Source organism: Morone saxatilis, unplaced genomic scaffold (genome assembly GCF_004916995.1).
Source record: "Morone saxatilis isolate NCDOM2014 unplaced genomic scaffold, NCSU_SB_2.0 Contig5, whole genome shotgun sequence".
NCBI classification, from domain to species: Eukaryota; Metazoa; Chordata; class Actinopteri; family Moronidae; genus Morone; species Morone saxatilis.
The window spans coordinates 10,557,146-10,573,826 of NW_023340095.1; the positions used below are offsets into that span (position 1 = coordinate 10,557,146).

Consider the following 16,681-nt stretch of genomic DNA (forward strand, 5'->3'; position numbering starts at 1 on the left):
GTTCATGTCATCACATCTTTTATTTTGAAACTAGACTACATTGGTTCCATCAGCTGGAGTCACGAATAACAGCAACAATTGCTCCAATCTACGAAGAACATTATTTAAGAATGACTGTATATAAGAATACTGATTGTAACTTAAAGCAGTCCTTCTGGCTGATTAGATCTCTGCTCAGGTTGAAGGTACTAATATGAATGATAAAGGTGGAATTCCTCTTGCACTAAAATATGCAGCTAATGGGAGTGACAGGGAGATGACAATTAAGAACAGTCGGTACACACCCACCCATTCTTGAGAAGCGCTCTAAGCAGCCAAAACAATTAAAATCACCTGTGTGGGTTTACCATGTGTGTGCAGTGCATGGCCTTTAAGACATTATTGAGAAAGCTACGGTTATGAAAGAGCCCTTTCTGGATAGAGTTTGTTCTACTGAGTGCATTGATGAGGCTAATAACGGTGCAATTTCTATCCCTTGACCTTTTGAAGAAGTGTGTGAAGAAAACAAAATACTTTTCTCTGTCATGTATTATCCCAAATTCTGCACTCTAAAAGCATCATTATAAAAGACTGACATTTTATTGCTAATGTGCCATAACTGAACAGTAAGTTTAAGGACCGTATCATAGGCTCTGGAATTCACTTTTGTCAAATATTTGCCCTAGGTTCTAGTAGCTAAAATCTTGTCTTTATCAGTTAATACTCCCTTTGATACAAAATTAGCACATCCATCCTTTCTACAGATCTTTTCTACAAAATGCAAACATGCCTGACTGTCTTGTTTGAACACAAACTAGAACCAGATGTTGACTCAGTAGGACTTGTTAGCTATTGTTACAACCCATGATGCTTTAACTTTGACAACATTAATTGGAAAAAATGTTCAGTCAAAACTTGTAAGAGATAGTTAGTAATACTCAATTCAAAGCAAAACCTAACAGGCTTTGTTTTTTTCATTTGTCTTCAATCTCGTTTTGTTAAAAAAAAAAAAAAAACACAACCGTGATTATATTTTTGTAGTTTCAGCTGGCGAACGTAGTTAGTACTTCAACTTATAGGAAGTGCTACTGTAAAAACCAACACTACAAATTAATAATGGGCACATAACTCCTCCTCCTCTGTCTTTGTTGCCCTGTAAGGGTGCGAGACTTCCCCTTTCCCAGTCCCTGCTAGGCTCAGTCAAGTGTAGACACACACAAACCGCTGCCCCCCCCCCCCCCACACACACACAACACACCACACACCACACACCACACTCTGATGCACACACGCAGAGCCATGTCAAGGAGAGCAGTGTGTGACGTTTGAGTCTCACCCAAATCTTCAAAGCACTAGAGATAGAGAGAAAGAGAGAGAAAGAGGAGAAAGAGAGACGAGAGTGTACGTTACGCGGGTGTTGGTGTGTGTGTGTATGTGTGTGTGTGTGTGTGCCCAACATTAAGGAACTGCCCAGGGGAAAGGAGCGCATGAACAGTGAAAAGGGGCTAACTCAATAATGCAAATACTGGCTCATTAATGAACATTATACATAAATGAATAATGTCTTAACACTTATGGCAGTGATATAATAAAAAGTTCTTCCATTTTTAGAGACACAACTTCAGATATTTGCCTAAGTTAGTTTGGCCAAACCTTGCTTTCTCTGAATGGTTCTGTTGGTTAATTAGTCTAATAATGGGATTATTGTTTTTAGTTGTCCTTATAAATTACTGAGATAATAGCTTCCAGTCATACGCTAGGCAGATAATAATAGTGATGACAAGTTACTGTTTTTGTGTCTACTCGTGTTCAGTGTCATTGCTGCTGTCTGCAGGAGCACAGTGAAGTTAACTGCATATTAAAGTGCCTTAACAGACATGGTAGATATTCCTTTCCTTCAAAATACATCACAGTTCATAACAGTGAGCAGTACAATTATTCAGCCATTCAGCACATTCCATCAGGTAGTGGGGCTAAAGGTGGGAACACACATTTAGATTTTATTTTACATTTAGAGATGATTATGGTCATGATTTGGGACCCACAACTGGTCGCGGCCAAGTTGAGCCAAGTTTGTTCAATCGTTCAGGCCAGTTGGTGCTGTTTAAAGATTTCTATAGTCTGCCAGCTGATGAAGTCTCCAACCATTTAGCTCATGGTCAACATCACATAACAGGAGAAACAATGATAAAAGGCATAGAAACCTCAATATTCAGATTTTTTACAGCTGTTAATTTTATAGTGGTTAGCTACTTGAAAGTTACTGTTAAGTGCTCCTATTTTGGTTTCTGTCTTACTTTTTATTACATTTTTAACAGTTTTGGACACTGGGTTTAAGATTCAAAGAGACTAAGATGGGATAGTGGTAAAATATGTGAGCAGCACACATTTCAGCCAAAACTAGATACAAAACAAACTGGGCTGATTAAAACGATTAAGTGGCTCTATTCTATTCTTTTTTTAGATCGACAACAGGTTAGTTTTTCCAATTGTACTTTAATTGGGAGTGATACTGTATTTCTTACGTACCCACTCTAAGTTGAAAAAAACTGAGATTGATGCTTTTGTACGCCATGTGTATACTAACATCCAGATTTGTGAAAAAACGCTTTTCCAAAAGTGGCAAGAAAATGGTAAAACATTGCAGAATCAAACTAGGGACATTGGGATTCAATGGAATGTGACCCCTATACCCCGGTAAAGCAAGGCATGCACCTCCATTTCTGTTTGGTACAGAAACAACTGAGTTTTTAGTTTGTAATGTTTGTGATGATTTTTGTATGAACTTACAGCATTGCTGTGGGCTTTGGTTGTTGCGGATCAGAACCTTCTGGTTTGCAGTGCGGAACAATCTTGTCCAGTTGACGGTGCTGTAATAGCAAAGCTGGCTGTTCTCTGCGATGTGGACATTCCCAGCGCTGATCTCTCTTAGGGACTGGAGTTGCAATGATGAGATGCCCTGCTGCTTTAACACCAGCAGGGAAATCCCACTGAGAGTGAAGAATGAGTGGAGGTGAGAGGAAGAGAGGGCCAGACAGGAAGGGGAAGGAAGATGAGAAGAGCAAAAGGAGAAGGGATGAGGTGTAACAGGGAGAGGAAAGGAGAAAAAAGTGAAGGAAAAGGCAGAGATTTTGGATTTATTTTTCAGGTTTTGATCAGGTTTTTTATTAAAATCATATATTTTTTCTGTCATGTTACTATGCAACTTATTTATGAAGGTTGTATAACTTGCTTTATCTTCCAAATCAATTTATCTCCTACAAAAGATAATAATATGCAAGCAACCCACTTAAGGGAAATACAATGTTGCCTGAATACATTATTCTTTAACTTATCTAAACCTTTAACCACGTGGTTATGGTTAGGGAGCGACTGTGTTCATGGTTAAATAATAAAAATGTCAATATTGACAACTGAAACAAGCCATTGTCAGAGGGAAGCCCGTAGACATGCATCCTACACCCAAACTTGATTAACACTTAATATGTCCACAGAATTTAAACGATAATGCAGAATAGGTGCACAATAGATGTTCAAAAGTACAACTCGCATTTGACCTAGGAGCCTCTTTGTTGCACTTTACACTCCAAGCCACAGAGTCAGATTTGGATGGAACTGTGACGGATTGCAGTACAAAATCCAAACAGAACATTAAGGACAATGCGTTTACTCAGTGGAAAATGACTTTCAGTATGTTAAAGTAAATATATGGAGAAAACAAATAACAAATTAAAGTAAATGGTTCTACCAATTATCTCCACAATAGTCTTGTTTGTGAACAATAATTACATCATTGTGATTTAAAATGTTCCATCTAGAACCTTAAATATTCTAGTGTTGTCAAACTTCAAGTAATACACTGCCTCTGCTTATTTCATTTTTTTTTGCTACAAGCTGTTTCAACATAACTTCAACAGATTCTTTTTTAATCAGTATGCCTCCCTTTCCTTCTTTGATTCCCTCTCCTTCTCCCACTCTTCCCCATGTGCCCCACTTGCACAGTTTAAAAATGACAGGAGGCCAGTGGGATGTCAAAGCCTTCAGTTAGACAGAGAGGATGCAGGATTAAGCATTGGATAAGGGTGGGTGGCAGGCTGTAATTTGTACTGTAGCCTGCTGTTTCCATCTGCAGGTGGAGGACACACAGGTGCACACACACACACCCTTGTGCGCACACTCAGACACACACACACAAAGAAACACCATGCCATCAGCTACACAGACGCTCATTTAGTTTCTATCCAAATGTCATGCACATTTTCAGAGCACCTTTGGAAAATCACTAAATATTAAATGCCAATTAATTATGTTCCATCAGCTAGGTTAAAACAACTAAATTGGCTTATTAAATGTCAAAACAAAAACATCACAAAAGGTGTTGTGGGCACCAACCAATTCTTTGGTACAAGCTAATGTTAGCCATATTTCTTTTATAATAAAAATTAAAAAATGCACCAATTTGACTATAGAAGCATACCCAACCAAACCACATGTATGTGTTAAAATGAATAAAAACTAAGTAGTTGTGCTAACAATTAAACAATTATGTAAAAGTCAATTTGATATGTATAAGTGTGCAAGTTGTATTAATATTGCAGTTAATCAGAATCAGCTTTGCAAATGTTTTCCGAGGAAGGAAATGCACTCACCATGTTTGTTAGACCTTAAGAATACAAGAATAGTGTGTTACAAGGAAACTACACAGGCCACCTTTAACAGTGTTTACTTGTAATTATCATGTCACTGATTAGACAGAAGGTTTAATACATTTTGACAAATTCAATCACCATTGAATTCTCTCTTCCCAAAGACTTTTAGTCAGAGAAAACTATTTTTTTTTTGCTAAAAAATATAACTAAACTCATAATAATAACTAGCTTGGTTTTCATTTCCAAGTACTGAACTCTATTATGTTCTCTGGTATGTACCTGTACAACGATCTTCCCCCAATAGTTGCCAAGTTGGAGAAAACACTCAAGTCTGTCATGTTTTCAGGCCAAGACTGGATGTTCAGAAATCCTAAATGGGGACACAGACACACACACACAGGTTATAATGAGTCACCAGTACTGACAGACTAGAGCTGTCTATCACACCCTCTATTTCACACAGTGACAAGAATAAAATGAGTAGAGAGAGTTGGCATCTCTTTGGAATTAGCAACATTCCCGGACCACAGTAACCACACCACCTGAGTCTCATCTGAAAGCAGCCAAGCACTTCCCAGCCAGAAAAATGTTATAGGCACAGCAAGTTCACAGAGGAGTTTGGTGCCAGCTAGATGAGTGTAAAGTTTGATATATCAATATTTTTGCATTTCCTTATCTGCCTCCCTACTGTTGAATCATTTAGACGATTAAATGAATAGCTGAAAGGATGGCTGTGGTTCATTTAGGATTTTCAATAATGGATTCAGAAATATAAAATATTTAGTAAGGAATGGCAGGGGGTACAATCCCTAAGCCAACACCACAGGACAAACAACACAGCTGGATGAGGCCAGGAGGCTAAGGAAAGATGCACAGAGAGAAGGACGAAGGTGGAGGTAAGGGGAGTCCAGGTAACTATGATGACAAACTAAACACAAAATGTCACAAATTACTCAATTGAAAGAAAACACAGAGGCATCAAGCTGCTGTTGTATTGCTTTCCTGAAAAAAGAAGGAGAGAAAGGTGCGGTGGTAAACGGTGAGAACCTTGTGGGTGTGATCGGCATATAATGAACAGTATTATATTAAACCCTGTGTTTTCTTCCTGAAGGAAACATAACTTTGTGTATCCAAAAGGGAGGGGTGGTGGGGGGAGGTAAGCAGAGTTGTGAAAAAGAAGGGAGCTCATGGCTTGTTGACAAGTGAGCAATAACCTTCAGCAGCACTTTTATCAGTTCTTGGACACCGTTTTGTTTGTTATGTCAATCCCAGCTGGGCAGCAGCAGGGTTTGAGCGAATGCTTATTAAGAGTGTTTGATGAGGAAATGAAAAAAAAAAAGAAGTCAGGTAATTGTGAGGAATCACACACCAGGGTTCATGCAAACGGCTCATGCAAATGAGCTGAATTTGAAACACATCCTCACACTAGAGCTTCTTATATGCATGACCACAATAGTTATGGCCAAACAGGTGGCAGAAAAAAGAGAATAAATTCAATATTATTATCGTTTTCCAATGTGGAAAACAATGCTTAGATAGTACTATTTATTACTTTATTTACTTATTTACCTCATTTCCTGAGAAGATACAATATAAATTTAATAATAATAATAATAATGGCTGCCATTATGATAGAATAGTGATGGGAATTCATTCTGTTATAGAGTATTATGTGATATTTATAAAGAATCCTAAAATGTATTGCTGGAAAATGGTTATTTATAAAAGCTAACAGCAGTTTTGGTTTTGTCCGTTTTGTTTATTGCACCCCTGTCTCTGGCTTCATGGTGTATAGTTCAGGATACTGAGGGCCTCTTAGCCCCAAGACAGCAGTACTATAGAATCGTTAGCATTGTACTTGTCGGAACTAATTGTCTTAATGACAAAACCTGCAGTGCTGAGGCACCTCAAAGCTCCACCATAGTGCTCTTTCGGTGGCTAGGGGTGCTTCCTAATCAAGGTAACAAGCTAATGCCTGCTGCACACGTGCTGTGCTAATGTAATACTGGGCTAACAGCACACATATGCTTGTGAATCTGTACCTACAGTAATGTGTACATGGACAAGGTAGGTACAGATTCACCGTGTGGAGAAGTTTTAAGTGTATATATTTACAATTTTCCAGGTTTTTTTATTTGTTTAGTTTAAATTTTTCTTCAACTAAATACTGCTGAAAAAACTGACCACGTAGAAAACATGCACTATTAGCCTTAATGAGATGCATTATTAAAGTATTTCTGATTCTGATTCTGATTCTGATGCATACAGGTGGGAATGTGAACGTATTAGAACCAAAGTGTTGTTAAAACTGCAAGTGGTCAAAATTGCTGCTACTGTAGGGCTTTGGATGAGTTTAGGGGCTAAGATGGATGGCACTGATGATAAAGCATCCAGAGTTATTTTTTAAAAGGGATATTCTACATTTTTCTTATTATAAACAAATCCCATGAAAAGACAAAAACCAACAATGAATTGATTCTACTAATGATTATTGTTTCTGTACCCTGATATATCAATTGTTCTCCAAAACCTACTCAAAACACATGAGTGAGATATACTGTCGCCCTGGTTGTTCATTCATTATCATTCTTATTTTCAGGTGATGATTATACACTAATGAAAACATACTTGATTCCCTGGATGTTATATTCCATTTCCACCAATATATCATCCTAAATGTTGCACACTGGACCTTGAAAGGATTTACAGAACATATTCAGAACAAATGAATGGGTTTGGGGCTGAATGAAGCAGACAGGGGTTGGGAAGTCAGAAAGTATGGAAAGACTAACTACAGCATTGTTGGTTGTTGTTGTTGTTGACAAAAATAAAACACAGAATAACAGCCTACCTAATCCTTAAAATAAATAAATACAGTTGAAAACTTGATATACAAAGATAACCAGGATATACATTTTGAAACCAACAGAGCGCAGGACGAGAGGAGGCAGACTGTGTTTATATCGATGATGGCTGATTCTGAAATGCAGTCAAAGTGGATTGATGGTGTTTCTTTTTATGTGAAGATGAAAACCATATTATCATCACTATCTTGTTACTTTAACAAAAGATGCATTGCAAATTGATTTTCTGGGTGTATATGTGTATGTATATAAATAACTGTCTATATTGTTGTTTGTATTTATTTTCTATGTGTGTAGTAGAAGGAACTGCAAACTCTCATTTTGTTATACAACCTGGTGTTGTATAATTATAAATACATTTCTGCGATTCCTTGAATACACTTTACACAAAAGTGTCATATGATGTCATATAGTATGTACATATAATTTATGGACAATAATAACACTGGTATAATCGAAGGGGAAATTATATAAGTACTTGTAATAGGTGTGATAGGAAAAAAAGCCTAATCGTAATTGGTGTCTTCGCCTTCTTCTTAACTCTGTGAGTTAAAAGATCACCTAGCAGTGGTCCATGTTCAGCTGAGAGCCACATCAGTGGCACACCAATGCACAGAGCAAATTACAGCGTGGAGCCACTTAGAGAAGAAGGCCATGAGCTCACAAGCAAAGGTTAAGAGTGCTTAAGTTGTGGTGATTACATTCCCGGTCACAACACTGAGAAATCCACAGCTAAATTGTGTGAGTTGCCCACTCTTTGTGTGGAACCTGATCTGGTGATATGTCTTTGAGTGTGGTGAAAAAGAGAAGCACGAGTTAATGAAAGAAAAAAAAGGATGATATAAAGAAAGAAGGAGAAGGAAGAAAAGAAAAGAATTGGAGAGAGAGACGGGTGTGCTGGTGTGTAGGATGAGAGCTGTCCTCCTACACAGCTCATTTGAAAGCTAGAGCAATGCTAGTTGTGACCTTGGGGTCACAGAGGCAGGTTTGCTTCCTCTGTTAGAAGTCACGTTCTCTTGACAGCTCGGAGAGATGACAAGCTCGGCTGACACACATCTCTGACTACATGGTGTTTGAGAGCAGGTGATAGGGACAAACCATTGGCCAAACTGCCATCTCTAACTGAAAAGGGGGGGGGGGAAAGCTCTTGGATGTCAAGTTTTTGATTTTGTAGTGATTTTGATTTTGATGTTTTACTGCATTCAGATCCATCAAAAATCCAGATTTGGCTACTTGAAAGGCAGAATGAAACATTTTGTTTGCATTTCATACATTTTGAGCTCACAATCTGAAATTAATGTGTGATTTACTAAGACACCAGCTAATCACGCAGTTAATGACTAAGACTGCTTACTAATTGTATTTTAAGTTTTAAACCATTTCAGTATCTCCTGCCTTGCTCCATCTGTACACTCAGCCATTCTGATAGGAAATCAAGGAGTATGCGATGGTTTCCTACCCCTTATAAGATGATGTAGATCTGTTAGTTTGTTTAGCTTGTTTGCGTGTAACATCTGATTAGATTTTTCTCTCTCTTCCTGTCTCTTTTCCATCGCTCAGTTATTCCTTTACTTAGTCCTTTAAGTTGTGCTTGTGGTAAAAGAATCAATTAATTGTCGAGCAATGGATCGCAACTTGTTGGAAAAACAAACCAAGTGGGTGTGATTTGTGGGCTGACCTTTAGAGAGGCCTACAAATTAGCTATAATTGACTCCTGTGGTCAGTTGCTATATTCCATCAGATAATGGTACTAAGTGCATTAATAAAATCTGGTCATTGTTGTTACAGAAGTTATTAGCTGGCTCACTCCCAAACCTGGAGTACTCTGTTTGCACTTGAACTACAACAAACCAAGTGCTTTTCATTACAGAGTGGTTTGCTTTAAATCACATTTAGATCAGGCAGAATGATGTGGTGAGGCCACAAATAGCCTGAGCATGAGCATGAGTATGAACAATACAGGCATGAATCAGCCACTTCAATGTTAAGCTGGTACCCAATATATTATATTTTAAGAATTAGTAAAATATGTAACAAAAAACATTTATTTCAATATGTATTCCAGAGAGCCTTTTAACTACCAAAATAAAATAAATGTAATCCTGTTACATCATACATAAACACAGTCCTAAATAAATGTGTATTTTTAAAGGGGGGGGGGGGTTAATAAATCTTCTGCTTTTGTAAACCCCCTTCATAAGTAAAACATTTCACCTACAATGTTTCAACAGTAACATTTTTTTTAGGGGAGTGTCACATTGGAGATGTGGAGGAGGTTTCTTGGTGATGGCATTGTCAAATGTCTGGGCTGGGAAGATGACAGTACACATGTGGCTCAGACGTGGTGGTGGCATAGGGGAGCTAGAGGATTAACGATGCGCACCACATGTTCTGGATCTTTTCTTCATGGTGCGTGAAGGGAGAGCTGGGACTATGGGACTCAAGGCTAGGGACTCCCCGAGGGAGAAGCAGCAGAGAGACAGAGGAGATTGAAAGACTCATCTGATATTCATCTTATGCTGCAATGTCTGTCCTTGGTGTGGACAGTCTCAGGGGGAGGGGGGTGAGGTACACTTGAGCAAATACACACACACAGATACACACACAAGCATCATATATGCACTCTACATATGGCATAAAAGGGATAAAGGTAACAGTGAATTCTATTTATTTTTTTGTTTGTTTATAAACTCATATGGATGTGCATAGATCCATGTTGTAAAATTGATATTACTCACCTGTGATCTCCCGAACGGTGCGGAATACATTGAGTTTTTCTGGGTCCAAGGCTTCAATGTTGTGATAGACATCACTGTGAATGATAATGGGAGATCAGACCAACACAACCACAAACAGAAATCTTCATTTTATACTACATAGTTCATTTTATACTGCATAATATCATATCAAATCAGTAAAGAATGTGATCTTTGTGTGTTTTTTTTTCTTGCTGAAGTTGATAAAATACTTGTGAATGATTGCTCGCATGCATACATACAGAATATCTACACATACATAATATATACTGTACATTTGTCTTTTAAAGTCACACTCCTACACACCACACTCTCCTCACAGCAAATTCCTTTTACACTCCTTAGAGTAATTTATGAGCATATACATTTACTAGTTCTAAAGGCATTTTTAGCATACTCACTTAGCACTTACCATTACTGGCACTGCATCAACATAATTTATATTCATTCAAACAATTAACACCATGTTTACATTTTTTATTTGGGCTTTTAGGGTGGCCGTCTTATTTTATATTAAAAGTAAAATATGTGAAAAAAATACATCTGACTATTAATATTTGCAGTGTGTTCGGACCCAAAGGTATTCATGCTGAATGCATTGCTGAACTGCTGAGGTGTGGATTGAGCTGAGAGAGACAAGAGTATTGCTAAAAGCATTATTATGAATGTATTTTAAATATATTTCAGTAATTCTAACATATCTAAATCCTTAGTCAAATTAAATTTTAGTTATTCAGATGCATTAACATATTAAATTTTAAGATTTTAAAGGACTTTCTTTGCTAAAAGCTATACTAGACAAGACATAAAATGACCAAACATGATCACAGTTCCACTATTTTATTCTGATAAACTCTCACCCTTTGATCCCAGTGATGAGGAACACCAGGTTGCCATTGATTTTGGTGCAGTTGACAAACTTGTCAATGTTGCTTGAGTCCACTGTCTGAGCTGACTGTAGGCTAGCTGTACCAATTCCATCACAGGCTGGAACACACATATAAGATAGCAAAATGCATTAATATGATTAAATGTATTTCTAACAACTATATCTAAAAAAAGAGAGATTTAAAAGGTATGTAATGGGCAGTATTTAAAAATATCAGTATAGAATTCTCTAATGTCCAATAATGGTTTTGTATTGATACTCTAAAACAGATGTGACCATGGGTGATGCAGCTGCTAGTCTATGTCCCATGTCAGTGGCTTTTTTAGTATGAAAAAAGAACTACAGGTTTTGCATCATTCACTCTGCTATTGCCTAAAACTTAAATCAATTTTAACATGATTTTAGCTCTGTTTAAGCTCTTCTGTGTTTGCCATAAAGAAATCCAGCAGATTTCAAGCCACACTGGAACTGGTGGTTTGGAGGTGGTATATACATGCCTCTCCATGAATGTGGTAATGATTTACTGACGTTTAAACGTTCTTGGCTTGCCCAATATTACCAGTGATAGTATAATATTTAAATACATGTGAAATGAATTAATTACTAATAAAAATGTGTATGTTTTTATGTATGTATGTTTGTGGTTTACCTTTTGGGCAGATGTCAGTACAAGGAATGCACATCTTAATGCGGTTTTCCTCCACCTCCATCTTGTTACTGGGGCATGCTCTCACACAGGAACTATGGTCCACCACAAAGTTATCTGAAAAACAATTCACTGTAAATGTCAAGCACAGATGGCTGATGATTGTTAGACAGGAACATACAGTACAATAAGTGACACTTAGTGTAGGCAATCACATAATAAAGAAAAAATAATTTGCTGACTGCACATCAACAGCATTACAGGGTAAAACCTTCATGTCTGGAGTTTTTAGCAATCCAATTTTATTACATTGTTTAATATTAAATGCAATTTACACTTACTTATAAGCTGGGTGTTAAATATTTATAAAAAAAAAAATTAAGTAATTCTTACATCTTTGTCCAACTTGTGTATCTACAGCTCTATTGACTTTTTTTATTGGACCCTGTTCCATTTCTAAATATCTGTATTCATTTGGACGACAAGCTTACGGGAAAAGGAGCTCATATGTCAATAACATGACAACATAATTACAAGAATTAGGAATTTAAGTAAGACTGATGTCAAAAAAAGAATCAGCAGCTGCCCAAATATTGAAATTAAAATTACACTTATGAACAACTACCACAAAAAAGAAAAGAAACAAACATAAAATATGCACACAACCACAACTTACACTGTTTTTAAAGCAGCAATAAGGGACATTACGTTCATTTAAATGGTTTATTATACTGCATCTTATGTCTTTCTAAAAGTAACACTGCCTTTAAGCGCAAGTCCCACTTCCCTCCCTGCTGGTTGGCCTTTTCACTGATGTTGTGAACAGCATGGGGCAATCACAATTAGCTGTGCATGGTGAGTAGTTAGTGGTTAGCTGGGTAGTGGTCACAGAACATAGGAGTAATACCAAGACTAAAAATGTTTGATATTAGGGTGATGCAGACCAAACCCCCTGCTTCCTTATCACCTGTACTGGCTTTGCCAATACCAGTTACCGAAATTTCAGGACAGAGGCTGTTTCAAGGTAGACAGCTTATCAAGATAAATGAGTGCTGGGGGTGAGACCTTGACCAATAGTAAAACAGTGAGATGTGTGTTTCAGAATGAATGAAGATTTGCGATAGAGGGAAAAAGCAGTTGGTTCCAATTTAGTAAATCAGTGTCACACAGTGTTAGCACCATCAAAGGGATGCAATACAAGTGAACACAGCATAGCATCTGATTTTTTGGTATTTCTTCATGTTAAAATGGTGAAAACACACACATCAGTAGCGACTTTGGTGGTTTTGTAATTCAGATCCAATGTAATGCAAGAAACAATTTAGAAACAAAAAGGACCAAACTGATTACCGGCAAACCACAGAAAAGCTTTACTAGGTAGGAAGTATTTAGCAGCCAGGTCCTGGCATTTATAATGAAGGCAGCCTCCTCCATAACCTCTTCCCTGCATGTCATGGCCCACACTGACAAGTCTGTTAGGTCATTCTACACCACTGCCACTGAGGTTTAACCAGGTGAATATTACTAAGCACAGTCATCCTTGACACAAAAATTGCACTGCAGTCGTTGTTGTTGCTTATAGTCGCTACACTGATAAAGCTATTCTTGTCGCACTGGCTACTAAAACCTTTTATTATTGGTTTTCCTTAACTTTGTCACCAGTCTGTAGATTTGTGGTCTTGTCATTCTTAATAGAAGGGTTGAGGTAAGGGTTCATTGTCTATCCTGTGTTTTCTTAGTGGCTAATGTGTAGAAATAGAACTCATTTTGAGATGAAGATAAATAGATCTTTTCATCATCCATTCGTAAAAGTAAATAATCACTTTCCTCTCTATGGATCTCAAGACCTTGGCATTTGTGCCTGATAAACACCTATTACGAAATTCTGAATACTCACACATGATTTCATAGTGTTTTCATAGTGACAGTAATGAAATGCTGGATTTAAAAGACACACACACACTTCCACAATTCCTATACTTTTGAGAACATAATGCATTCCCTTGCACCATACCCTGAACTTAATCATTGCCACTAAATGACTAACCCCAGCACTTATTTTCAACTTCATCTATCTTAATTCTAGCCACAACCTTAAAACCAAGTCTTACCCCTTAAACAGCCTTTTGAACCAGCCCAGTAACAATGGCCCAGTTCAGAACTGGTATCAACATGTGTATTGAGTGATCCGATTGAAAGTGTATCCTCACAAATATACATATACGCACTCACACACATAAGTTATCGTCAGAAAGCGTAATACACGCTGTATTTTATTTATTATCGGGATGATATAGGGAATTTATGTTATTAGTGTAAGGTCATCACAAGTACAGTATAGTAGTAAAGTGTGTGTGTCCAGTTGGTAAGACTTACGTGGACACTTCTTGACACAGAAGGCTCCATAGGTGTACTTTGCCCTGGGATTGTGTTCCAGTTGGAAAGTGGTGGGGTTGTAAACAAATGGCTGGGGGCACTGGGTCACACATGCCCCACTGTCATTGAAGTTAGTGCAGGCCTGCAAACACACACAGTACAAACACAGTGATAGAACAAATATTTTGATTCATTACTTTATTTAAAGGTTCATATCACTTGCATATCACACATTTTTTTCTCACTTATCCCTAGTGGTACTGTGGGATTGTTGAATTTGGACAAATGCCTAAATTTTAGGCATTTGTTTGTCGTTGGACTGCATTGTTTATGGAAACACAGAATAAAACATGCAAAACCATTTGCGGTGGCATTACCCCAATGTGTATATTAACTGTACATGGTTTAAGCCTAAAAAAAATGTTCCTTCATGGCTCTGAGTATGAGCTTAACTGTTAAACTGAATGTGAAATTCTTAAACTGCACTGCTAGTTCTAATGGTTTATTTAATATAATCATAGCATGGAGCCATGTTCAAAATGGTTTAACATCGCTCAAATTGATTTATTCATTCTTGATTCCTGTAAAAAGAGTGTCAGTCAGAGAGAAAAATAGTGAAAGACAGGCAGGGGGAGTCTTAAATAACAATAATGTACTGTACTAACATTTATCACCTTTCTTAAGTATAAGAAAAGAAAAGAAAAGAAACTGTGGAGAATCAAATAGAGCAAAAAATGAATGAGCAATACTGTCCAAAGTCAGGCAGAGAAGCTCCGGTAGTGATCGAGGATTCAAATTTACAAGCACAGAAACAAGTTTAACATGCAGAGGGATGAAAATAAAACTGATAAAGCACACGGCAAAGAGCCAGGATGGAGGAAGGGCTGGTGGAGTCTGTATTTAACAATGGCACTCATGTCAGGCAGAAATGGGAATGAAATGTCATTTAATGATATTTGCCATACAAGTGGCATTTTAATGCAAAAAAATAGTCTGGAAGGAAGAAATCTTTTTGCAGAAGTACCATGAATCAAAGGAAGTTAAAAGTCACAGGTAACATGTGGCAGATTTATGAAAAACAGGAAATATAAAGTAAAACTTTAGAAAAGCCCTTAAGGGTTTTGTATATTATCATGTCAATAACATTATTATATAATAACATGTATTTTTTTCATAGAATGCTGTAAAGTAAGTGTGTTTGTGTGTGTGTGTGTGTGTTTGTGTGTGTGTTTGTTCACTTACAAAGCAGTCTGTGTCCTTTGGTCCATAGCAGCCACCTGCACACTCACGATGGCAGCAGTCACTAACATAGGGACCAAAGCAACGACCGTCACACTGCTCGGCACACACGGTCTTAGTTACTGTGGAATGACATGAAGAAAAGAGAAAGAGAGAATACATATCTTAAAAAATCTTCTTAAAATTGGTGAGGAATATTTATGCAGCCTTAGAGTAAAGAAAAGGTACACTCACTGCAGATGTATCACTGTAAACGGGAAAGGATACTGAATGAAGGACGGCATAAAAAAAGATAGCTAATTTGTTCTTTAGGGTCGTTCTTGCTCTTTAATGAGTGTGATTAAATTTGTCACCCACTGCTCTGGCAATACTGTATATCTAATGTGTGTCATGTAGATACAACTATTTAGCTGAACTGGATTGAAATGAAAGTCATTTAGACAGAAAAGCTTCTGTTGATTTAAAATGTCCATGCACACCCATTGTATTCCACTATACTAGATACCACAGGATGGCCATTCACGTCAAGTCTGATCGTGTGTTTGCGTGTGCATATGCATCTGTGTGTGGCGAGTTCAGCTAAAGCCAAAGCAAATTGCCACCCACTATAGCCATCTTCAATCACGTTTTTGTCTCCCTGCCTGCTCTTTTGAGTGTCTCTAGCTGGATTTGACAGAGACAGGGCAATTCCTATCTAACTATATGCATACTGCTGTCTCTTCATGGTGAATGTCTGTCTAGCCTTTCTTCAAATGCATGTTGAGCTGTATGAGCTGCCGTATTCCTGTGTGCCCCGCTTCTTGACAGCCACATGTAAATGTACACAGGACTGACATTTCACAGAAAAAGACAGCTGGTGTCAGTGGTAAGATTTATATATGAGCACAGAAAACCCGCTAAATTAAAAGTTATTGGGGATGGATAAAGCAGTTAAATTAGTTAGTTAAATTAGTTGCCTGCAGAAGCTGCTGAGGGTGTGCAAAAGTATGCACAAGATCTGCATTTCACAGGACTTATTGGGAAACAATGGGGGTACAATACTCATCACTTGTGCATCCACACTAGTGTTAGGCTTATCACTCAATAAAAATATAAACAGTTTACTAATATCAATAAATGCTTTACTGCTATTTTAACTACTATTACATCGTCGAGGCAGACGACCACCCACCTAGAGCCGAAGGGTCTGCCCTACGTTTCAGTTTTTCCTTGCCCCTTCGCCTTGCTCATAGTGGTACTGTTGGGTCTCTGTAAATATGTAATAAGGAGTTCGGTCTAGACCT

General features: G+C 37.6%; 1 protein-coding gene across 1 annotated transcript in view; it reads right to left on the bottom strand.

Annotated features, from left to right (window-relative positions):
- Positions 1-16,681, bottom strand: part of erbb4b (erb-b2 receptor tyrosine kinase 4b) — a 293,042-nt gene that overhangs the window by 74,997 nt on the left and 201,364 nt on the right. Inside the window, 7 exon segments of the mRNA XM_035677324.1 lie at positions 2,770-2,969; positions 4,908-4,998; positions 10,231-10,304; positions 11,109-11,235; positions 11,787-11,900; positions 14,160-14,301; positions 15,402-15,520. Of these exon segments, the coding sequence (XP_035533217.1) occupies positions 2,770-2,969; positions 4,908-4,998; positions 10,231-10,304; positions 11,109-11,235; positions 11,787-11,900; positions 14,160-14,301; positions 15,402-15,520 (867 nt within the window).